This window comes from Mirounga leonina, unplaced genomic scaffold (genome assembly GCF_011800145.1).
Source record: "Mirounga leonina isolate KUSES-001 unplaced genomic scaffold, KU_Mleo_1.0 Mir_224, whole genome shotgun sequence".
NCBI classification, from domain to species: Eukaryota; Metazoa; Chordata; class Mammalia; order Carnivora; family Phocidae; genus Mirounga; species Mirounga leonina.
In genome coordinates this window covers 17,095,436-17,121,311 of record NW_023270615.1, presented here as the reverse complement: position 1 = coordinate 17,121,311, position 25,876 = coordinate 17,095,436, and the positions used below count along the sequence as shown (strand labels likewise).

Here is a 25,876-nt window from a genome sequence, read left to right as displayed (position 1 = left end):
AAGCACTGAGACAGAAGTTGCCATCCGTAAAGCCCCTTCAACCACACAAGTGAAACACACGTTACCAAATCACAGAACATCAATATTACGGAAATTCAATTTCAGGTATCTCCTACATTCCTAATGCCCCACACATTAATCTAAGGCCTAATGACAGAGATGAAGAAGAAACTTATAAACCAACAAATTCATGGTCAAGGAGGGGAGACAGATAAATAACTACAATATTGTGTAAAAAAAGCAAGGAAAGGAGTAGGTGACTGAGACCAAAGAGAGGAAGTACAGAAAGTGCTTTTCACAAAGGACTGAGAAGATGAGGGACTGATGGGCACCTTCCCCCCAGTGGTAAACCCTAAACATAAAAATTAGTTTGAAGAAAAACACAGAAAAATTCCTGGATATAAATAATGAATGATCTTTAAAAAGGGAAGTAGGCGCCTTTGAAATTGGAAAGTAATCAAAGTCAAAATTCAAATGTAGTTACACATTGTGTAAGAAGGTAACTTGCCCCCCAAACAGTATTTTGCTAATAAGGGGTAAAACCTCTTTCATAATTGTCATTCACATTATGAAAGGGTCAGCCTATATTAAATGGGCTGCCTGCTTGAGTGACGCAGAGGAGGCTACATCTCTGGCATAATGGGGGGCAGAGCAAAAGCACAAAGAGTAAACTGAGATAAATCACTTTAACAAAGCCTGATACTCAATTCCATAAGATTCAGGTGACCTGACAGTAATCGAATAGGCAGGCAGCAACAAAAGACTCTTTGGAGGAAGGTAACAAAATCTAGAGTACAAACTACAATCTCAAGTATACAATGAAAAATTAGCAGACATGAAGAAACAGGCAAGTATAACCCATCAAGAGAAACAAACCCAAAGATGATCCAGATGTTAGACTTAGCAGACCAGGGCTTACAAGGGCTCTAACTGTGGTAAAAAAAAAAAAAAAAAAAATGCATGGAAGAAAGTGTAATGAAGATACGGGTAATTTCAGGAGACATGAAAACTGTAAAAGAATCAAATGGAAGAACTAAAACATACAATCCCCAATAAACCTTTTTCTGGATGGTATGAACAGATTAGACAGAAGAGGAAAAAAATGGTAAGCATGACAAGTCAAAAGAATATTTGCAAACTGAGAAAGAGATTAAAAGATTTCCAAAAATAAACAGAGCTTCAGTGAGCTGTGGGCGAGTACAAGGGGGAACCTAACTGATGTGACATCAAATTTCAGGAGAAGAGAGACCCAAGGAGCCGGGAAAAAGATTTGAAGAAATAATCACCAACATTTCTCCAGAGTTGATTAAAAGACAGTTACAAACTAATCAAGCAATGTCAGTGAACAATAAGCAGGATAAAAAAAGATATAAATATTAATATATCTAATATCAGAGCATCAAAATACATGAACAAGAGTTGACAGGACTAGAAGACAAAACAGAAAAATCCACAATTACAGCTGGAAATGTTAACACCTGTCTCTCAGCAGTTCCTCGAGCTAGATAAAAAATTTGTGAAGAAACAACAGTGGAAACACTGATCACTGCCCTTGACAAAATGGACATTTGTAAACCAATATACCCAGCAAGACAGCATCCGTGTTTCAGTGCACAGGGCACATTCACCCAGACAGACCAGATTCTTGCCACAAAGTAACTCACAATAAATTTAATAGAACCAGAACCATAAATCTCAGATCACATTGAATTAAACTAAAAATCAAGAACAAAAAAGATCTTTAGAAGCTCTGCAAATATTTGAAAATTAAATAGTCCACTTCTAAATAACATTTGGGTTCAAAAAAGAAAATGCAAGGAAAATTGGTAGTTTAAATGGAATTCACATAAAATAAGTGAAAACAGGATACCAAAAATTGTGGAATGCAGTTAAAACAGTAATTAAAGAGAAATTTATAGCTTTAAATGCTTAAATTAGATAAGGTTTTATATTGTAAAAAGCTGGAAAAAGAATGTCAAATTAAACCTGAAGTAATTAGAAAATACTAATGATGAGAACATAAATCAATATAAAAGGAAGAGAAAAATCAATAAAGCCAAAAGTTAGTTCTTAAAAAAAAAAAAGGAACAAAATTGCTTATATCTAGAAAAACTGAAAAACAAAAAGAGAAAACACACATTACCAATATCAGGAATGCAAAAGGGGACATCGCCAAAACCCTACGGATGTTAAAAGAAAATAGGAAACATTATGCACAAATATATGAGCACAGATCCAATAACTTAGAAAAGTAGGGCAAATTCCTTGAAAAACACAATACACTAAAATTAGTGGAAATAGAAATAAAAACTCAGAATAGCCCTGAATGTCTTTAGGAATTTGAAGTTGTAATAAAAAAAAAAAAAAAAAAACCCTTCCCATGATTAAAAGCCCAGCCCCAAATAAATAGAAACTGGTGAATTCTGTCCAACATTTAAGGAAGATAACAGTAATTTTACACAAACTCTTTCAGAATATAAAGGAATAAGAGATACTTTCTAATTCATTTTATAAGCTCAAATGATACAGATGACTCACAAGGATGTCCAAGGACATTACAGACCAAAATGCCCCTGACCAAATGGGCAACATACTTCACAAAACAAGGACAGACTGGACCCAACAAAATAAAAAGACAGTAGAGAAATGGGTAATGAACCAACTGGGCTAACCAAGAATACAACGTTATTTCAACATTTAAAAACCAGCCACTGAAAACACAGAAACAAAGAGGGAAACCATGTAATAATAATCTCAGTTGATAAGGAAAAAGCAGTTGACAAAAGTTAACACTCATTCATTACCAAAACTCTAAACAAACAAAAAAGCACTTTCTTACTCTAAAAAAGGGCGTCTATCAGAAGCCTACAAGGAACATGTTACTTAATGGTGAAATAAGGAACATCTTCCCCATAGACATTGAAAAAGACAAACCTGTATGCTCTTACCAACTCTAGCTGACATTGCCATGGAAGTCTTAACCATTATGATCAGGAGACAGAGTGATCAACTGATCAATGGAGAGATAAATGGTACATGGATAAATGGCTTATACACCGGAAAGGAAGAAATAAGACTGTTTCTACTCACACCTGATGTCATAATTTACAGAGAAAATCCTAAGGAATATATTTTTAAACTACTAAAACTGATACAGATTTAGTAAGGCCACAGGATAAGGTCAATACAATCAACTGTATTTCTCTATGTAACAATTAGCAAATGAAATTTTTAAAAAAATATCATTTCCAGGGGTGTCTTGGTGGCTCAGTTAGTTGAGCATCTGACTCTTGGTTTCAGCTCAGATTGTGATCTCATGGTCATGGGATCAAGCCCTATGTAGGACTCTGTGCTCAGTGCAGAGTCTGCTTGGGATTCTCTCCCTCTCCCACTGCTTCTCCCCACTGCTCGCATTCTCTCTTTCTCTCTCAAATAAATAAATAAATCTTTTTAAAAAGAGTCATTTACAATAACGTTAAAAGCACACAAGAGTAGTCAAATTTATAGAGACAGAAAGTAGAATAATGGTTGCTAAGAATCGGGGTAAAGGGAAAATGGGGAGCCATTGTTCAACAGATACAGAGTTTCAGTTTGGAAAGATGAAAAAGTTCTGGAGAGCATGTGGTGATGGTTGCACAACAACGAGAATGTACTTAATACCACTGAGTTACACACTTAAAAATGGCTGAAATACTTTGGAAAAAACTAATAAAATATGTACAAGACCTCCACACTTAAAATCTCAAAACACTGTAGAGAGAAAGAAAAGAGAACCTACATAAATAGAAAAATATACCATATTCATCGGGTGGACCATTCAATAGTTTTAAGAAGTCAGTTCTCCAAAGTACAATATCACCTATCAAAATCCTAGCAGGATTTCCTCACAAATTACTTTAAATTATGAAAAAGAAACAAAACTATATAATGAGAAAATAACCAAGTGAGCAAAATTAATAGCACCAATAAGGGGCAGACTGATATCACGTACCTCCAGATGTGTGACCCTGAAAAGGAAACATCGCTTATATACTTTAAAGTAAAAAATGCATATGCAGCGTCTAATCATGACCATTGTAAACATCAGCCGAATTCAAATTCAGAGACATTCTGTGCCATAACTGCTTTGCATTTATCAAAATTTCAATGTCATGAAAGGCTGAGGACCTGTTCCAGATTAAAGAACACTAAAGCCAACAAGGGGAGGATTCTGTCCCAGGGAGGGGGTCTACACAGCGTTACTGGGACATTTAAAGAAACTGGAAAATGAATGGCAATTCTCACATAACACCCTGAATTTGAAGCTGTTGTTCTGTAAGGAAATAGATTGATCCTAAGATCAATACACACTGAAGTATAAAGGGAAAAGGGGCATAGTGAATGCAACGAATTCTCAAGTGGCTCAGGAAAAGGAATAATTACAAATATGTACAGGAAAATGATAAATCAAATGTAACAAAATCATAGTTGGCAAGCCTGGGTAAAGAGATATGGGATTACTTATAATTACTCTTCTTGTAACTTTTCTGTACAATTGGGAGTTATTTCGAAATGGAAAGTTAAAAACATCCCAGTTCAGACTTTTGTAGAAATTGACAAACTGATTCTAGAACTTACATGTCAATGCAAAATAGAATAGCCACATCATGAAAGAGAGGAAGAATGAGGGTGAATTTGAACTATCCGATTGTAAGATTTACCACAATGTTACAACTTTGAAGACAATGTAATATTGGGATATAAGGACAGATCAATAGAACATGACAGAGAATCTCAAAATAGACCCTAACCTATGGTCAACTGATTTTCAATGAAGGCACTAAGGCATTTAAGGAGGACCAGACAATCATTTTAAAAACGGTGCTGGAAGAACTGGATATTCAGGGTTTTTTTGTTTTTGTTTTGTTTTAAAGATTTTATTTATTTCTTTGAGATAGAGAGAGAGAAAGGGAGAGTACAGAGGGAGAAGCAGACTCCCCCATGAGCAGGGAGCCCGATGTGGGACTCAATCCCAGCACCCTGAGATCATGACCTGAGCCGAAGGCAGATGCTTAACTGATTGAGCCACCCAGGCGCCCCAAACTAGATATTCATATGGAAAAAATAAACTTAAACTCTTAACTCCTACTGTACACAAAAAATGCTTTTGAGATGGATCGGAGACCTAGCCATAAAAGCTAAAACTATAGCACTAATAGAAGAAAACACCAGAGAATATTTTATTGTATCAAGGTAAGCAAAGGCAAAGATTTCTCAGACACAATGCATAAGAGAAAAAAAAATGATAAATTAGAGTTATCAAAATTAAAGTTTCCTGGGGCGCTTGGGTGGCGCAATGGGTTAAGCAGCCAGCTCTCGGTTTCAGCTCAGGTCTGATCTCAGGGCCATGGGATCGAGCCCCATGTCGGGCTCCCTGCTCAGCGCTGAGTCTGCTTCCAATTCTCTCTCCCTCTGCCCCTCCTGCTCGTGCTTTCTCTCTCTCAAATAAATAAACAGATTTTTAAAAAACTTTTTTTAATTTTCCCGCTCATCAAAAGACAGCATTAAGAAACTAAAAAGGCAAACCACAGACTGGGAGAAAACATTTTATGTAATCTTTTCATTGACAAAGGAATTGTGTACAGAATATATAAAGAACCCCTGTAACTCAATAGGAAGAAAAACACCACAGTAAAACTGGACAAAAGCCTAAGAGATACATCAGAAAAGTGCGGCCTGAAAAGACAGTCCCACTTTTGGTGATGAGAAAATATAGATTAAACCACCACGAATCATCACAACACAAGATGCTGAAAGGCTAGTGTCAGGTGACACCACAAGTTGGTGGGGATGTGAGACAGCTGGGACTCACACACTACTGGTGGCAGCAGGAAATGGAAAGACCACTCTGGGGAAGAGTTTGGACATTTCTTACGGTTCATGTACATACTGACCATCTGACCCAGTAATCCCACAGCCAGGATATAGTCCGGAGAAATGAAAACATGCTCCCAAAAATACCTGAACACAAACGTTCAAAGCAGCCTTATTTGTAACTGCCCCAAACTGGAAACCCAGATGTCTATCAACAGGTGAATAAAGATTTTACAGTATCTTCATAAATCAGAATACTTACCATCAATAAAGAGGAATAAACCACAGGAAGAATCTTTCAGATATTACATTTCATGAAAGAAGCCAGACACAAGAGTCTCCCAAGAGGATGTAAGCACCCCATGGCAGGAACTTTTAGTTTCTGTCTGCTTCATTCATTGTTGTATTCACAACACCTTGAACAGGGCCCGGCACATAGTCGGCCCTTAATACAAATTTGTTAAATGAATGAATGCTTTCCTTAAAAATAAGACAACATGCTTTATATTTCTAATTCCAAGAGGAAATAGTCCTAGCATCCAGTTATGCTGATGTTGTATTAGATGTGGCCAAAGTGTCGACTGGGTCAAACTGAACACTCCCAACACCAACATTCAGGTCATAAAAACCCCATTAGCAGAACCTCTCAGAAACCATCTCCAAGGCCAAGATCACATGAGGTGGCCAGGGCAGAGAAACGGCGGCTCGGGTGTTACCAGTTCACTGGGAGTAAGTGTAATTCTCCTCTACTGTGTTCAGGGGTTGGTCCCTCCCAGGCAAACCCTGGAAGGTTGGTATTTCCTTGTGTGACTTTGGAGGTCAGTGCGTGAAAAGCTCTCATCCATACATACTAGGGCATAACAGCTCATGCATGGGCTCAAGTGAAAACAAAAAGACCAAGCGGAGGCATTTACTGTGTTACTCCACGTCCAGTACTAATACCATCGTTATTGCTAAAGTGCAAACACTTCTGTCTGGGTCGCTATGTGGTCTGAATTAAGGAGGGTGTGTGTGTTCTCTGACTTTACCCACGATGGGCTCTTTGTCACTTAATTGCCTGCATCACATAATCTTAAAATGGATTAAGTTTTTATCTTTTATTCAAGTTCGGCACTATGGGATTTAAGGAGTTACATTTTCCGAGAAATCAAACCTATCATGATAAGAAGTCACGGAGAGGATGCCTGGGTGGCTCAGTCGGTTAAGTGTCTGCCTTCGGCTCAGGTCATGATCCCAGGGTCCGCGGGGAGCCTGCTTCTCCCTCTGCCTCTGTCTCTCTCTCTGTCTCTCATGAATAAATAAAAATCTTTAAAAAAAAAAAGTCACAGAGAAAAAAATATCAGACTGGCTTCTCTCCTCCTTCCAGCTCAGTTTGATTAGGTTGGTGGTTTAATGGCTTTAACATCAAATGCTCAGTGTCAGCCTTTTGCCTGAGCGAGTTTACTTACCAACGGCAAGGCAGCTTGATTTCTCCTGAAGTCATTTTTAATCGCTGGCTTGTTGGCAGTTTGTGTGTGTTTTTTTTTTTTAATAGTGCTATTTTCCTATAATTAGGATAAAGTTTGAACTCGGTTATGACAGTTCCCCAAAAGGAGGGAGCAGATAGCCGAGTTCTGTTTAGACATGCCAACTGTGGGGTGCCTCTGAGTCATCCGCCCGGAGATGCCCCTAGAGATGGGGAGATAGTCAGACCGGGAATGGGGCTTCTAGGGCAATGAGAATATGGGTGGTGAGCGGCCAAAGCCTTGGAGTCACCTGCACTTTGTGAAGTAAGAAAAGGGCTCAGGACACGGCTCCAGGGAAGACGATTTCCCAGAGGCCGATCACTAACAGAACTTGTAATTGTCCAAAAGAACAACACGTCTCCCTTTGTGCACACGTGTGGCCATGACGTTGGCCCAGGACAGCAATGCAGGAACCAGGGCAGGTTTCAGGGGCCCCCCCTGCCCTGCCCCGGCCACCGCATGCCCATGCCACCAGGCTACCCTGCGGTGTACGTACAGGCCTGTCACCATGAACACGAACCAGTTTTCAAAAGAGCAGATGACAATGGAGCCCATAAATGAAACATGAGACACGTCGCCTCCCATTAATCCCCGCATGCTATCCAAGCTGCTACCTGAGTAAGCTGCAATAATGCGCCTTTGAACCGTGTCTGTACAGTCCCAGCCTGGCCTTAAAGCCTTTGTTCCCCATCTGCACCTTCACTTCAAAAGCATGAAAGGAAAAGCAGGGTTTTTACGGCGGTAAATCCCTTCATCTCGCTCGACACACGTGAACTGGGGTGCAGCGCTCTGCTGGGGTCTCCAGTGTGGCTGTGTGAGGGCAGCTGCTGGGGCAGTGAGCCTGGAGGGGGGTCACCACGGCTGTTCCCGCTGCACTCGGGGATTAACCGAGGCCCCACTAGTACTCGCTGTTCAGCTCTCCATTTGCAGGCACAGGCCCACTGCTGGTCCAACAAGGGAAGAGCCTAAGGAATGGCCCAAGAGAGGAGTCACAGATGGGATGAGCTAGGGACACTCCAGTGACAAAAATGGAGAACTTGTGGACAAATCTGTCTCAAGCCCACTCACCTCCCCTCTTTCTGTCTTGGTTTTGGTTAATTTCCAGAGATGTCCCAAGGAGGTGGAGGTTAGTCTACTGAAAGACAATCACAATCACGCGTGGGCACATCAGACTACAAGATAACCTGATTATAGAAGGTCGTCTTCCAGCACAAAGCAGCAGATCGATTCAGCAGCCCATTGAAAGAATAACTCACCCTGATCGAGTGGATCTCAGGCCGGAACTGTAAAGCGACTCAACGCTAGGAGCTCTATTTTGTAGCATAATATTAATATGTTCAAAGGAGAAAAAACACAGAATCACCTTAGTATCTGAAAAAGTAACTGCAAAAATCAGACTTCTACTATGCAATCCCAATAAAAATACAAACTGACAAAAATCCAGATGGAAGAGTAAAAGACAACGGCAAAGAAATCTAAAAGAAATGGTAGAGTAATAACGGGGATGTATGAGTCAGTCCAGGCTGCCGTAACAAATAGCCCAGACGGGTCAACCTGACTTTTCATAGTTCTGGAGGCTGAGAAGTTCAGTATCAAAGTGCCAGGCTCTTCAGCTTATGGCTTATAGACGGCCACCTTCTTGCTGTGTCCTCACACGGTAGACAGGAAGAGCTCTGACAGGTCTTCCTCTTCTTGTGAGGACATGAGTCCTTATAGGATCAGGGTCCCACCCTTATGACTTCATTTAACTGTAATTTCCTCCTTAAAGGCCATACCTCTAATACTGTACATGGCCCAGGGGGTTAAGGCTTCAATGTGTGATTTGGGGGGGATGGGGGGAGACATAATTCAGTCCACAGCAGCAGAGTGAGAAAATTTCTCTACATATATCAAGATATATTGCAAAGCTATACTGTCCAAATACTGTGATATTATTCCAAGTACAGGAGCTACTGGAACAGAATGGAGCTCAGAAGCAGATCCACATGTACAGAAATTTCACACATGACAGAGGTGACATTAAATTTAATGAATACAGATGGGGCTGTTCATTAGATGGTGCCAAAGACTAGGCCACTGATATAGAAAAATATTACAATAGAGGCCCAGCTTATACCAGCATAAAAATCATTCCAGATGGAGTAAAAGCTATGTAAAAGTTATATCTAGAATACAGTTTAAAACTCTTGCAAATCAATAAGAAAAAGACAAATAACCTAATGAAAAATGGGTAAAGTACAATCTATTCTGGTTATTTGCAGTAATTATTTTCTATAAGGGCGTCGCAAACACTGAATAAGAAAATACTGAACCACGGCTCCTACTGGAAATACAGAGATGGTTTTCTGCAAGTCTGGGGTCATAACATTTTTAGTATCCAATCAATACATAACCTTGTTTTATGTGTGTCGGTGATTCATGAACGTCGAGCTGAGGGCCCACAGCACCGTAACTCACGCCTGAAGGAAGCTTATCTAACACACGAGTTTTCTCCATGGGGCCCATGCCAGCTTTCTGGTGCTCAGGAACTCTAGAGAGCACTTCAGCGCTGTGCTCAGGGCCGTCCTACACGGCGAAATCACCCACGGAAAGCACAAAATGCGAACCGGCTGTGAAAACACAGTGTTTGCCGTGCGGTAGCTGAGACAAGAACACAGACCTCAGCTGTAACGTGTGCGTGAGCGACAACCATGTTTCACTGCTCTGCCCATGTCCATGAGTGACAGCAAAAACAGCCTGAGGACCGATTCGGAGTTACAAGGAAATTTTAGCGAGTAAGAAAACGTGCAAACGCGGAATCTGCAAATAAAGAGACAGACTGCATATGGACGGGCAATTCAGTGGCTATTAAGCCAACAAAACATGTTCAACTTCTCTATTTACTAGAGAAGTGAGATATAATGTAAAATTGCTCTACATTACTATTTGACACCCAAGACATGGGCAAAATGTTAGGTTCTGATAATCCGTGCTGGAAGATGTGGGGAAATAAGAACTCGTGCTTTGCTGGACAGACCAGGAGTTCCTTAGCCACTTGGGAGGTTCCTTAGGCGCCTGGCCGTACCTGGAGTTGTGGGAGGTGTACATCTACAATTCCACTCCCAGGTCGTGGCCACCGGAGGACTCACGCCCACAGGGACAGGGAGACAAGGACAGATGTTCCCACAAGATGGTCTGCACCAGTTGAAACAACTAACCTTCACTCAGTAGGCACAAGGCCGATTAAAGAGGGGTTGACTCAGAATGAATCTTGCACATTTGTTAAAATGAGCACTGGGTGTTATACGCAAACAATGAATCGTGGAACACTACATCAAAAACTAACGATGTACTGTATGGTGACTAATGTAATAAAAATAAATAAAATAAAAAATAAAAATAAAATGAACTTAACTTACACACACTACACCCTGCACTTCCAGAACGGAAAACCCTCCTCACCAACCTCCAAAAAAGTGTACTTACATGCTATTTACAAGACACCTGCATAAAGCAACACAGAAAGGTTGGAAAAAAAAAAAAAAAAAGGTGAGACAAGAACAGTAAAAGAGGTTCCTAGCAAATGCAATTAAAAAGAAGGTAGGGGGCGCCTGGGTGGCACTTAGAGGGAAAGTGATAGTATTGTATTAAAAAAGATCTCGGGCGCCTGGACAGCTCAGTCGCTTAAGCGTCTGCCTTCGGCTCAGGTCATGATCCCGGGGTCCTGGGATCGAGTCCCATATCGAGCTCCCTGCTCAGCGGGGAGTCTGCTTCTCCCTCTCCCTCTGCCCTCCCTCCCGCTCTTGGACTTGCTATCTCTCTCTCTCTGTCAAATAAATAAAATTAAAAAAAAATGTTGGGGAGAAAAAGAAAAGTTCAAAGAAAGTGGTCCTTGGCAGGCAATTCAATTTAGATGTTAATTTTCACCAACTTTACCTTAAAATTCATTATAATTCCAATCAAAATACCATCAGAATTTTTCAAGGAAATTAGGGTGTTCTTTCACAAGACACAGCACAAAAACCATACAACTATTGGTGACTACTGATTAACGAGAGAAAAATTTTAATTTCTGTATGATCAAGACATGAGATAAATAATTACTAAAAACCAGTAAGGAACAATGTTAGGGCAGTAGGCAAAAACTATGAAGAGACAGTTGACAAAGAGGAACCAGGAGTGTCAAGAAACGTCCATCGGCGAGCAAGCACGCCTGGTGGCAGGGCAGGGAGAATAAAGTGGCCACTCTGGGCTTTCCTCTTCAGAATGGCAAACATGAACATATTTGGTAATCACCTTAGAAGTTAAGGAGAAACGGGTCCTCACGTGGCAAGGAAGCAACCCGTGCGTGCCTCTGGGGTGGGATCGCTTATAAAAAAGGTGCATCCCTTCTGGAAAACAGTATGGAGGCTCCTCAAAAAGTTGAAAATAGAGCTACCATATGATCCAGCAATTGCACTACTGGGTATTTACCCCAAAGATACAAAAGTAGGGATCCGAAGGGGTACGTGCACCCCGATGTTTATAGCAGCAATGTCCACAATAGCCAAACTGTGGAAAGAGCCAAGATGCCCATCGACAGATGAATGGATAAAGAAGATGTGGTATATATATACCATGGAATATTATGCAGCCATCAAAAGGAATGAGATCTTGCCATTTGCAACGACGTAGATGGAACTCGAGGGTATTATGTTGAGTGAAATAAGTCAATCAGAGAAAGACATGTATCATATGACCTCACTGAAATGACAAATTCTTAATCTCAGGAAACAAACTGAGGGTTGCTGGAGTGGTGGGGTGGGAGGTATGGGGTGGCTGGGTGATAGACTTTGGGGAGGGTATGTGCTATGGTGAGCACTGTGAAGTGTGCAAGACTGTTGAATCACAGACCTGTACCTCTGAAACAAATAATGCAATATATGTTAAGAAAAAAAAAAAAAAGAAGATAGCAGGAGGGGAAGAATGAAGGGGGGGAATCGGAGGGGTAGACGAACCATGAGAGACGATGGACTCTGAAAAACAAACTGAGGGTTCTAGAGGGGAGGGGGGTGGGAGGATGGGTTAGCCTGGTGATGGGTATTGAGAAGGGCACGTTCTGCATGGAGCGCTGGGTGTTATGCACAAACAATGAATCATGGAACACTACATCTAAAACTAATGATGTAATGTATGGTGATTAACATAACAATAAAAATTTTTAAAAAGAAGGTGCATCCCTTGCCTCTGCAAGTCTATTCTTCCGAATCTCCCCTAGAGAAACGAACACCCATCTTGGGACACACACAGGGTGGCCAGGGAGGACGTGGGACAAGGGAAATTCTCGTCATTGTGGGACAGAGACAGGGAGAAAGACAATCAGGGGAATTTAAAATATGCAGACACCCCGCTCATCAGACTTGTCAAGTATAATATCCCTTGGGTAAGAAAGTGAACAGCAGTGGGACGGGCTATCTCTCCAGGTACATACACGTGCTAGACTCGGAGAGAGGTCCTGCCCCAGCACTCCCACCAGACCATGGAGGCAGTCCCAGGGCACAAGCCTCGGGGACGGGATGCGGAAAGTTTCACTTTACCAGAACGGCCCGAATGATAGATGGGAATGTGTTGACTGAATCCTTAATTAAAAACCAGAAGAAAACAAATGCAAAAATATTGCTGAGTTTTTATATAAAATTTAAATATGCAAATAGAGTTGATATTTACATATTTAATAAATTACATTCTACTACACATAAATTATATTTACCTGTTTTTCCAGTATTGCACATCTATATTATATAATATTTATGTATGTAAGATGTCTAAGTATGAAAAAATAAAATAGGTCAACTTTTGAAATCATGGACACCTTTTCCAAAGCCTCCTAGCTGTGGTCTTGATACAATTTCCCCCTGCCTCGTTCTACGCACAAACGATTGTTAAGGACAAATGCTTTGACAATACCGCTCAGCATAGGATGTTCTCAAAAATCTACCTTCTGCATGTCCATCGACAGATGAATGGATAAAGAAGAGGTGGTATATATATACAATGGAATATTATGCAGCCATCAAAAGGAATGAGATCTTGCCATTTGCAACAACGTGGATGGAACTGGAGGGTATTATGTTGAGTGAAATAAGTCAAACAGAGAAAGACATGTATCATATGATCTCACTGATATGAGGAATTCTTAATCTCAGGAAACAAACTGAGGGTTGCTGGAGTGGGGGGTGGGGTGGGAGGGATGGGGTGACTGGGTGATAGACACTGGGGAGGGTATGTGCTCTGGTAAGCGCTGTGAATTGTGCAAGACTGTTGGATCTCAGATCTGTACCTCTGAAACAAATAATGCAATATATGTTAAGAAAAAAAAAAAAAGGAAGAAGAAGAAGGTAGCGGGAGGGGAAGAATGAAGGGGGGGAATCGGAGGGGTAGACGAACCATGACAGACGATGGACTCTGAAAAACAAACAGGGTTCTAGAGGGGAGGGGGTGGGAGGATGGGTTAGCCTGGTGGTGGGTATTGAGGAGGGCACATTCTGCATGGAGCACTGGGTGTTATGCACAAACAATGAATCATGGAACACTTCATCTAAAACTAATGATGTAATGTATGGGGATTAACATAAGAATAAAAAAAAAATCTGCCTTCTGCAAATGGTGCCCAGTGTATGCTTCTGGGCCCCTGTCCACACACCCACCCCAGTGGCCAGTGCTGACGAGAAGCTGGGGGGCCACAGAAGAGCAAACGCTCACCAACACGTAGTATGTGTCACTGTTCACAGCATTTGGAGGTGAAGCAATGGCTCTCTGATCTGTCTGGACAAGACATGGGGAGCCCAGGAGCCCCTGCTAACCTCAAACACAAGCCCAAAGAGAGTGGTTCTGGGGCATAGGATGACAGAACGTATAGGGTCCAGAGGAGAATCTCCCCAAATGGACGGGTACCTGGAGCGATGAGGTATCAGGGAAAAGACACCTGGGTTCACAGCCAGGACCCAGCCATGGCTTGATGAAGATGCACAAGCCAGGCTTGGAGCTTCAGTGTCCTCACCTCCGAAGGGGGGTCTGGCACCCGCCTACACTGGAGGACGCCCTGAGGCTCCGTGGCCACACCCGTCATAGACTGGCGGCTGGTGGTGCGGTTGTGGGTGGTGCTGGGATTTCGGTGAGAAGAGCCTCCCTGTTTCCAGGACCCTGGTGTCCCCAGCAACCTGGCCTGTGCGTCCAGACCCCTTCCAGCTGCCTTGTGAGGTCACGATCACCGAAAGGAACTAGCAACCACTACCCCCATGACATTTCTCCCTGACACGAAGCCATGGAAACTCCAGCGGTGGCCCAAGCCGAGAGCAAGCACGTTGCCATCCTTGTGTGAAGTCCAGTCAACGTCCAGCAAATTCGGCAAAGACATGTCGTTGCTGGATTTCAATCCTGGATTCTTCCATAACGGAAACCCTCGGGGAATGAGAAAATGGTTTGAGGGAAACAGATACTTACTGAAAGTTATGATTTGGGCTGTGTGTTGGACCTAAAAAGGAAAAAAAAAGACAGGTTATTAATACTTCACAATTTGGAATCAAACTTTTTTCCAATGCCCCCGATGGTAAAGGCGGCCTCAGCCCCGTGTGCTCATTTGTGGGGAGCCGCCCTCCGGCCAGGCTCTGCTGTTGCCTGAGATCATACGCCAGGGGTGGCGAAAACCACGAAATGTGGAAGGGGCGCGCTCTCTGTTTATGCAGAAACGTTTGGGGGTATTTTTCTTGCTCTCTCCTCATCTAACCTTGATTCACAAGATCTATTTCCCAGCTGGGGCCCGAACGGTCTGGAGCCTGTGTGGCGGGGCTGGGGCAGCGCGGAGGCCATCTCGCCACTGGGACGAGAGCCGACGCGTGGCTCCCCGTGGCCACCTGGGCCGAGCGCACGCGGGGGGGACCGTCACTGCACCCTGCTCCGGCCCTTGGTCCCAGCGGGGCCCAGGCCTCTGTGCCCAGCAACTGCCTGTCTCCCTCAGCGCGGCCGGCCTCTCCGGGGGGCCACCTCCTGCCACGCGACCGTCCCCCTCCGCCTCGAAGCTCACCTTTGCGTCTGGGGTTATTTTCTGCACTCCAGGTTTCCAGACCACTCCATGTGTGCCTATTTTCTTTTATGACTAGTAAATGGGGATCAGGTTAAGCCGGGAGCTCGTGCACAATGCGAGAGGCCTCGGGGAATGGTTTTAGTGGTTTCCTTCCTGCGGCCTTGGGCGTGTTCACTTTCAAAGTGCACACTGATCTCCTGTCCCGGGGCCGGGAGCGTTGCCATGTGCTAACCGCACGCCCGGGCGGCCCCGACTCACCGAGCCGCACGAACAGGACGCCAGTGGCGGTGATGGTCTTCACGCCGTTGGTGGCCACGCACTGGTAGTAGCCGGTGTCCGTCGTGTCCAGATCTTGGATTCGCAGCCGGGAACCGTATTCCGTCTTGCGGATGATGACGCGCCGGGGTTCCTGCACCACGGGGGCGTCGTTCTTCAGCCACCGCACGGTGGGGGTGGGGTTTCCGGCCACCTTGCAGTGCAGAATGGCCGTCTGGCCTTGGACTATGGTGATGTTGTTCACTGGCTCCAGAAAGTTCAGAAAGTAGCCTGCAGAGGAGAGCGGTCACAGAACAAAGCTGAGTGCGGGCTGGAAGAAGGGGCTGCCCGGCGCGTCTCCTGTGACCTGCTCTGGGGAGGGCTTCCACGTCCTCTCACGAAAATACAGTCCTTTCCCGTCACTGGCGGTACTGAAGTTCTAGAATGTTCTGAGAACACTGAATTAGCAAACCACTGCTCCCGGGGAAATACGGAGTTAGGTTCCTTTGGGCCTCTGGTCCCAGTATTTTCATCAATCGTGGCATAACCTCACTTTACGTGTGTTTCTCTTTGAAGACATCTTATTAATATGTATTGCTGATTCACTGACATTGAGCTCACGGCCAGCACTGCCTGAAGGAAGCTTATCTAACGCGTGTTTTCTCCGTAAGACACATCACAGCGTTCTGGTGCTTGGGAACGCCAGACCGCACTTCAGCACCATCACTGGGAGGATTTAAAACAGCGAGGTCACCAACAAAAGGCAAAAAAAAAAAAAAAAAGCAAAAAACCTAGGACTATATAGACCACAGAAAGGACACTTGTTCACAACATGAGCTGGAACAGGTAGGCAGGTGTCATCTTGCTGGGCCTCAGCGAGCCACATGTGCATCGGGCAATTCTAAATTTTCACGGCTCAGGGCAGGTCTGTGAATGACCACACAATGGCACAGTGAGTCCCGATTTCGGGGTTACAGGTATACTTTAGGGAGCTCGAAAATATGGAACCCCAAAGCGAGGATCAATGTGTTTCTCTTTGCAAGCACTAGATCTAATCTAATCTCACTGATTCATGATGTGATTCACGCTCAGAAAGGCCATCCTCCCCCCTGCCGCACCACCAAGTACAAGCCTCAAGAAGGAAAACTTCATCGCAAAACAGACACATCCTCGAAAATGAGCTAATCCCTGGGCTGGAGAGAACAAGGATGTCAAGGCTGAGGGTTGCTGAAGGCTCTGTCCTGCTGCACGTGGGGCAAGAGCAGGAAAAAGCTGTGCAGGGCTCCAAGCTGGGGGCGAGCAGGGCCTGGAAGGACCCGGAATACAGAGCCTGGGGGGCTGGAGTGTGGGGCTCAGTCCAACCAGGGATGGGGACTCTCCGCTGGTGACACAGGCCATGGGGAACAAGAGGAAGTGAAACAGATGGCAGAGGAGAGAGAGGGGTGTGTTTGTGTGTGGTATGTGGGTGTGATGTGGTGTATTTGTGGTGTGTAGTGGGATGTGTGTGTGTGATGCATGTGTGTGTGTACATGCGTGGTGTAGGTCAAGAGCTGGGAGATTACGCTGTTAAGATAAACATGCGTGCTAAAATTCCATAACACACACACAAAACCTAAGGCTAGACAGATAAGACAATCAACCGTGAGGAGATGGGACTCACTTCAGACAAAACTAAGGTAATAGAGCAATCTGAAAATGACCATAAATTATATTCATGTTCTGAATCTTTTGGCTTGATTTCTGGTAGGTTCCTACCCTTTTATAAAAAAACGAAGTTGAAAGATGGCACTTATCTGTTATTACGGCCTTCACTAAATGGAAAACTACAGGGTTTCTAGTGGACCCTTGAGGTACGTTTTACAGGCTGGGGGATGGCCCCTAGATATTGGGTGACCGGAGGCAGCAGAGGGGATGGGAGGCTGTGGATTTTAAGAGGGAGGGATGGTTTTTCCTGACAAGGGAGAGTGGCCAGATGGCTGTCTGAGAGGGGTCATTAATTAGCACTAAGCATTATTACCCACATCATTAGATTCTACCCTGATTCTCTCCTAGCCAACCCTTTTCTCAGTGCACTGAGTTAACTTATGGAAGAGAATTCTCGTGGATGACACAAAGCTGTAATGTGAGGAACATGTCGATAACATCCCTCTGGAACCAAGTAGGGTGATGTTCTGGATGTACATTCTTCATGAACTCAATTGCACAAACTTGACTTGGGAAGACCTGGTTCCTACAGCTCCCACCCTAGACCCTGAGTCTTTGAACACAAAATCCAATCTGATTTGAGAGCTTGAAGTGGTTACTTTGACATAATCTCAGTCACAGATGACGGTACACTCACCATTTCACTGTGCTCTGGCCAGAGCCCAACTTAATCAGAGGGTTTCATAGGAAGCACTTTCAAGTTGCTTAATATTCAAATGCTTCATCAAGGTTTGCATAACACGAATGCACAGTGGGACAAATAAAAGAGTCAACAAATTGTAATGTAAAATAGCCAATGGCACATTAAAAGTACAACGATCTCTTCTTGGCCTAAGCTGAATTAGAATTCTCATCGCCACACTGATGACAGTTCCTCAAAGACATGTGACAAACCATAGCTTCCTGCAGACACAGGCAACAGCTTCGTGTAAAGGCTGAACATGCGGGTCTGTGTCTCCGAGCTGACCAGCAAACATCTAGAAGGGGCAGGCCTGGGGGTTCTGGGGGCCAGGACATGGTGGTCACTGACTCTCTCATCTCCTCCCTTTGCGGGACGAGCTTGACAGTAGCTTGGCCACCGTCCCCCTCCACTTTGAGGACATCTGCATACATCAACTTGGGACAGTTCCACCAGTTGGCTAACTATCCTGAAAGACAGAGGAGGAGCCTCTTCAACATGGAAACATTTATCTAGAAAGGGAGAAGGGAGAAGGGAGGTTAGGAGTCAGAGAAGAAAGTTAAGGGGACCGTTCCTTTTGTACAGCCGAGGAGACCTGAGGAGAAGCCAGCCAGTAATTATTGCCCAATTACTGCAAACAGACCCAGGATCTGTTTCTTCTCCAGAACATCGTTTTTACATCCAATGAATATGGAAACATGGAATTCTTCTTCATCATACCTGTCGATGGCTTCTCCTACATCCTTGATTGACAAACTGGTAAGCGTTAGACTGTCTTTCCATGTTCCCTGTTCTCCTGCCTCCTCTGCCCTCTGCATGGACACGAAGAGCTTGGTACTAACCCCACCAGGAGGATACTGTGAAACCATCTACCGGAGTCAGAACTAGGCTTAATTCAGAGACAGCGCCAGTATTTCTCTGTTAGATGTTTTCGTCGTCCTAGCTACCATGGCCTAAAGCAATGCACGTGTGCTGGAATCAAGCACCTTACACCATTGATTTAATCATTAAAGCATTCTTGGCTCTATCTGTTTATATGAAATATCCAGAACCGGTCAATCTATAGAAACAGAAAGCAGACTAATGGTTGCCAGAGGCTGGGGGAGGGGAAATTAGGGAGGGATTCTTGGTGGGCATGGGGTCTCTCTTTGGGGGGCTGAAAATGTTTGGAACCAGAGCTTGCGGATGGTTGCACAACATTACAAGTGTAGTCCTGGGTCAGAATATGCCCCTGAAGAGGGATGAGGGACATATTCATGAGCAAGGTGAGAGCAGGCAGACCAACCAGGTAAAAGTGGAGGGTGAGGTGGGGTTGATGGAAGTATCAGGTGGGGAGAGGGGCCACTCTGTTGAAAGCATCCTTCCCTGAGTACTGAAAACCTCCCTCAGCTTAGCTCATATCCTGGAATAAGGCCTCCACTATTTCTTCTGAGCCTGAGGTGTCTAATTTTCCCAGATTACCTTCACTCTCAACAGATGAACACTCACCCGTGAAGCTGCACTCTCCTCCACTCGCAGAAAACAAAGGAGAATCTAGCGCAGTGATCTAGTCCCCACGTGGAGTTCTTACTAACTTTTCTTGATCCTACCCCATCTAAACCAGCAGACCTCACCTCTGTCTTCACAGTGGAGCCACCTGGGAGCTCATAAAAAAGACCACCTGGGGGCGCCTGGGTGGCTCAGTCGGTTAAGCGACTGCCTTCGGCTCAGGTCATGATCTCAGGGTCCTGGAATCAAGCCCCGCATCGGGCTCCCTGCTCAGCAGGAAGCCTGCTTCTCCCTCTCCCACTCCCCCTGCTTGTGTTCCCTCTCTCGCTGTGTCTCTCTGTGTCACATAAATAAATAAAATCTTAAAAAAAAAAAAAAAAAGACCACCTGCACCCCCACGGCAACAAAGACCCAGGAGGGGTCTGAGCAATGGCATTTGTCAAAAGCTCTAAGTGTGTAGCCAGGGCCAGGAACATCTGCTTTAAATTGCTGAGGACAAAACAACAACAACAACAACACAAACACAAACACAACAAAACAAAAACAAAAAAATCATATAGTTTCATCCAAGAACAAACTTAGAGCGGGCCAGAAACAGCCCCAAGATGAAGGATCACTGGAGGAGAACATCAGGACTGGAAAGAATGTTCCTATACCCCCAGCACCAATCCCTGGAGTGTCTGGATGCAATGGCATACGAAAGCCTTGCCCAGCTGGGCATGGACAGGGCAGAATCTCCATGGATGACACCCATGTCCCAACCTGGGTCTTGATTCTACCTCCTTCATGCTCTACTGGAAGCTCAGAGACCAGAACCATAAGTAGATAACATGAACTTCAAACCATAGGCAGATAACATGGTAACTTCGTAAACTTATAGTGCCCTCCCTATATGGGTGATTAAAACTCAGTCTTTGGGAAGAAATTAGGAAGATGTATAATGGGGAATGGCTGAAATCCACAATAGCAATACTTCTGAAATTTTCTCTACTCTTCCCACACTCACCCTGACTGGAAGGGCGGGGGGTCCCTTACCCTTCCTAATACACACCCAGTTGGTCCCTCATTGTCCAGTCGACCAGAACACCCAGTCCTCAGATCTTTGCTGTTTCTCCAGGGTCAAGTCTCTGCCAAAAAGTCGTGTCCATGGAGGGTGATCACTTGGCTGCCCCATCTAAAACAGCCTCTATTCATTTCTAACCGTGCTCCCCACATCACTGATCTTGGCCTGTTTCTACGGCAGTGTCACATTTGTTAAATTACAATAACTGAGAGAAGTTGGGACATGGAGAATAACAAATGTTGGGACACCTGGGTGGCTCACTCAGTCAGTTGGGCATCTGACTCTTTTTTTTTTTTTTTTTTAAGATTTTATTTATTTATTTGACAGAGAGAGAGGCAGTGAGAGAGGGAACACAAGCAAGGGGAGTGTGAGAGGGAGAAGCAGGCTTCCCGCTGAGCAGGGAGCCCGATGCGGGGTTCGATCCCAGGACCCTGGGATCACGACCTGAGCCAAAGGCAGACGCTTAACGACTGAGCCACCCAGGCGCCCCCATCTGACTCTTTATTTCAGCTCATGATTCTCAGGGTCGTGAGATCGAGCCCTTCATAGGACTCCACACTGGGTGGGGAGTCTGCTTAAGGTACTCTCTCTCCCTCTGCCCCTCCCCCCAATGCATGCACACTCTCTCAAAAAAAAAAAGAAAAAGAGAAAGAAAAAAACCAATAATAAATGTTACTTTTGGAAGCATGTTTCTCAATTTTATGGCTACTTCTTATCCAGACTCAATTTAGAATCATCCTGATAACTGATTTAAAAATTGGGGTGTGGATGGAGAGAGGCTGCATTTATAGATGATTTGTATAAAACTGCCCTCTTGACAATATGGAGAAAGCATGGTCTACATATCTATCTCAGACATTCTCACCTATTCAGGAAAGCTTTGTCATTTTCTTCGTAGGGACCTTCACATGTATTTTTAGGTAATTAGTATTAGTAATTAATAATTAGTAACTAGCATCCTATAATTCTCCTTACTATGAGAGAATTGTTTTATTTCTATCTAAGTGGTTTAAAGAAGGCTTATAGGACAACTTCTGGATTTCTACATATCGCACTAATTTCTTCTTCTGCTATAACAAATTAACACAGACTTAGTAGCATAAACCAACACAGATTTATTATCTTACAGTTCTGGAGGTCAGAAGTCCTAACATCAAGGCAACAGCAGGGCTGTGTTCTTCTGGAGGTTCTGAGAGTCTCTGTCCTTGCATTTGCAGCTTCTGGAGGCCACACATGCCCTGGCTGGTGGCACCCACCTCCCCTGCATTCAGCTCCACCTCTGCCTCCATCACTATGTCTCCAGCTAGTGACCCTGACCCTCCTGCCTCCCTCTTATAAAGACTTCTGAGATTACACTGGGGCCACCTGGATCATCCAGGATCATTACCCATCTCAAAATCATTAACTCAATCCCATCTGCAAGGTCCCCGCAGCACCATGAAAGGTGACATGTTCAGAGGTTCCTTGGACATCTTTGGAAGGCCAATATTCTGTCCACCATGTATATTTTTCTTTTATCTTGCACTTTACTGAACTATCTTCTTAGTTATAATAGTTTCTAAGCTGACTATCTTGGAGTTTCTATGCAGATATCTTCTTCAAATAGCAACAGAGTGGCCTTTTTGTTTTTAAAATTCATTCGGCTCACATATGTTTTTACTTAACTGTTTTTGTTCAGTAACAGTTCTTCTCAACAATTTTAAATACTGATATGGTGCAAACATATAAAAAATACAAATAGAAATATAATAGATACCAATGTACACATCAACATTTTATGCTAACATTTTACCATATTTGACTTAGAACACTTTTTTAAAAATGAAACATTCTAGGATGCAAAGAAAATCCACACCTCCCTATTTCTCCCTCCCTCTCCTGAGAACTGGTATGCACCATTCCAATGCACATTTCTACTATTTTATATTTTTAGAAACTTACCCTGAAAGATCATCTTTGCTAGGTTTTTTTTTTTTTTTCACTCAAAAATCAGCTTGGGATTTATCTTTGTTGATGTTCACTTATTTTAATGATTGTATAATATTTCACTGTGCAAACAAACCATGATTTCTTTATCTTTTTTCCAACTGAGGGGCAGTAAGCTATACCCACATTTTATTCCCCACGTTTTTGCTAGTGTTTAATGACTACCTGTATACATGTCTCATCTTGCACACACACAAGAATATCTTGAGAGTATCCACCTGGATGCAGAAGTGATGCCACAGGGCCTTAAAATCTCTCGTTTATCTAAGTCTCAAGAGTCCCTGAAACCATGTGTGCTCACTATCAACGTCAGTGAAATTGTTTCCTCCAAAACTGTGTCAACATTTGGTGTTTAGGGGCTTAAAAATGTTTGCCAATCTGATGGACCTGAAATAGTGCTGTTCCACGTTGCATCTTAAGAATTTGTCACTAGTTTGAGTGTCTTGAAAGTTTGCTAACCACCGGGCTCTCCTTCTGCAGCTGTCCAAATCTTTACACTGTTGCTCTTTTTCTAACTTCTGCGGTTAATGGATTTTCTTTTTCTAATACATGCATTCAATGTGCAAATTCCCTTCAACTTTTTCTTTAGCCAACTAGCAGATTATCTAATCTCCATAAGGTTGGCCAGACCCAAATATCTTGTAACTTACATTATACTTTTCCCCTTTTAGGTACAAGTTATTAAAAGTGTTCTTAACCACACTGCTGTCACAGAACATGGTCTAGGTGATGATGATTCTTTGATACCACAGAGATTTGTTTTACAGGATAGCACAGAGATAATACTTAGAGTAAATGTTGTACATTTTATTGGTAAGAATGTGTTTTCTCAGGGAGCTTGGGTGGCTCAGTCAGTTAAGCATCTGCCTTTGGCTTAGGTCATGATCCTGGGGTCCTCGGATCGAGCCCCACATCAGGCTCCTTGCTCAGTGGGGAGCCTGCCTCTCCCTTTCTCTCTGCCCCTCCGCTTGTGCTTGCTCTCTCTCTCAAATGAATAAATTTTTAAAAATCTTAAAAAAAAAAGAGTTTGTTTCTCTAACTGCTCAGTGGGGGGGGTTTATATATTCCCAGTAGAATAAACTTGTCAAGTTTTTCAAATTTTTAATATGCTTATCTATTACTTTCAATGGCACGTGTGTTCACTGATTCTGTATTTGTCAGATGACTATTAATAATTCTGTCAAGTTGTGTTTATGTATTGGAAACTATGTTGCTGGGTGCCTAAACTTCAGTCTTTAGATCACTGTTTAAGGCTTTTGTCTAAGAGAACATTTTATCTGACATTAAGGTAGCTACCAAGGGTACTTTGGTCTTACACTGTATTTTAAATTTTTTTAAAGATTTTATTTATTTATTTGACACAGAGAGAGACAGCAAGAGAGGGAACACAAGCCGGGGGAGCGGGAGAGGGAGAAGCAGGCTTCCCACGGAGAAGGGAGCCCGATGTGGGGCTCAATCTCAGGACCCTGGGATCATGACCTGAGCTGAAGACAGATGCTTAACAATTGAGCCACCTAGGTGCCCCTGTATTTTTAATTTTTTAAATCATTTTTTATGATTAAATTTTAGAGATGAATCTTGCAAACAACATTTAATAATTTAACACGTTAATTGATGTGTCTATATGGGTGAACTATGAGTTTTTTAACTGGCAAGTTTCATCTTTAATGTTTTCATTTTGTATTTTATTCTTCATTTCATTTTAATCCTCCTTTCCTGTTTTCTGCTCGATTTCCTTCTTTATTCTCCATTTTTCCCTTACTGATTTATTGGCCGTAAATGCTTCCCTTAGAGAAGAGCAGGTTACTTAGGTGTCTTCTCATCCTGAATTGTATTTGCTCTTTGGGTAAAGGACTGAGTTTGTAAATACCCTCAGTCTTGGTCTAAGGCTAACCTATGACTTTCACACTTGAGTGACAGACAGTTTAGCTAGGTATGGAATTCTAGACTGGTGATTACACTGCCATCTTCTGGCTTCTGTGTTTACTGCTGCAAGTCAGGCTAGTTCTTATTCCTTTCTGGGTAATCTGACCTTCCCTCATAGGCTACTTTTCATATCTACCTTCTGTCTTTGCCATTCCCATGTATCTCTAGCTGTGAATTGATTTGTATGTAGCCTTAATGGGCCTCAGTACCATTCCCAATTCCATCAATTCTGTAAAATTCTCCACAAATACCTCATTGTTTCTCTATTCCCCTTTATCTCTCCTCTGAAATCTCCTTCCAGATAGATGCTGAACTTTCTCCTGTGTGTGGTTCCTCAGTATGCTTCCCTGCTTTTATATTCCCTATCCCTTTTTAATCTCTAGCTGTGCACCATCTGCTCCTTGACCTGCCCATCAAGTTTCTCATTTCTCTGACTACATTTTTTTATTTCTAGAAGGTCTGTTTGGTTTTCAAACTCACCACTGCCTTTTCTTCATCTTTAATCCTTCTGGCTTCCTTGTTTACTAGCTCACCACTCATCCCAAGCCTCTCCAAGTGTGCTTTGTAATTTTCCACTGTGGGGCTGGTTTTTCTGTGGGAACCCCTTGAGGACTGGGTTCCTGCAACAGGCAGTGCCAAATTTTCGTGTTAACTCTTGGGCCTGGGATTCCCCCACTACATTCCTGTCATGTAAACTGGGTTTCCTGAGGTGTGGGTCCAAGTCCGATTTCTCATGGTAGCAGCTTCTGTGCTTGCACCCTTGAGCCAAGGTTCAGGCGAGGACTGTAGTCTCTAGGTCTCCTAGCTTGCTGCCAAACGCTTACCTACCACACTCAGTTCTCTGGACCCCACGGATTCCCTCTGGTTTGACGCTGAAACCCAAGGCTCCTGCTACAGCTGAGCCTTGCAGAACAGTTTCTGTAGTGGGATGATCATTCAGAGGCCCTTATTTAGGGTACAAGAAATGTAAATTCTTTCATTTTCTGAAAGGCAAATTTGATATTTGTTGCAACTCTCATTTCTCCTGATTGAAGGAAATGTAATACCACTGATTCCAAGTGAAATCAGTAACACTATGGCATTTATTTATTCACATGATCTCAGCATTTTCCCAATCCTGGGTATTCTCTCTAGTGTAGCATTTATGTTTGGGGGCTCTTCCAGCATCAGTGCTTTGGAGAATTTGATGCATCTGCAGAAGCCCATTGCCCATCCCCAGATTTTGCCAAGGTGCCCATGACTTACTGGTGTTCCTTCTACTCTGGAGCCCATGGATGCACCCAAAGCCACATGGGGACACCATCTTACGTCGCTGGGGAGCCCATGTCATAAGCTCATGATACCTGCAGGACACAACTCTTTGTCTCAAATAAACT

General features: G+C 43.4%; 1 protein-coding gene across 2 annotated transcripts in view; it reads right to left on the bottom strand.

The window, feature by feature from the left end:
• The window catches only part of ROR2 (receptor tyrosine kinase like orphan receptor 2), a 200,134-nt gene that overhangs the window by 14,871 nt on the left and 159,387 nt on the right, over positions 1-25,876 (bottom strand). For both annotated transcript variants that reach the window (XR_004683541.1, XM_035029180.1), the window contains exons 3-4: positions 15,658-15,945; positions 14,820-14,850 (exon numbers count right to left, since the gene is read on the bottom strand). Coding sequence is in view for 1 of the 2 variants with exons in the window: in XM_035029180.1 (XP_034885071.1) it covers positions 14,820-14,850; positions 15,658-15,945 (319 nt within the window). In the remaining variant the exon portion in view is untranslated. The remainder of the gene's footprint in view (positions 1-14,819; positions 14,851-15,657; positions 15,946-25,876) is intronic.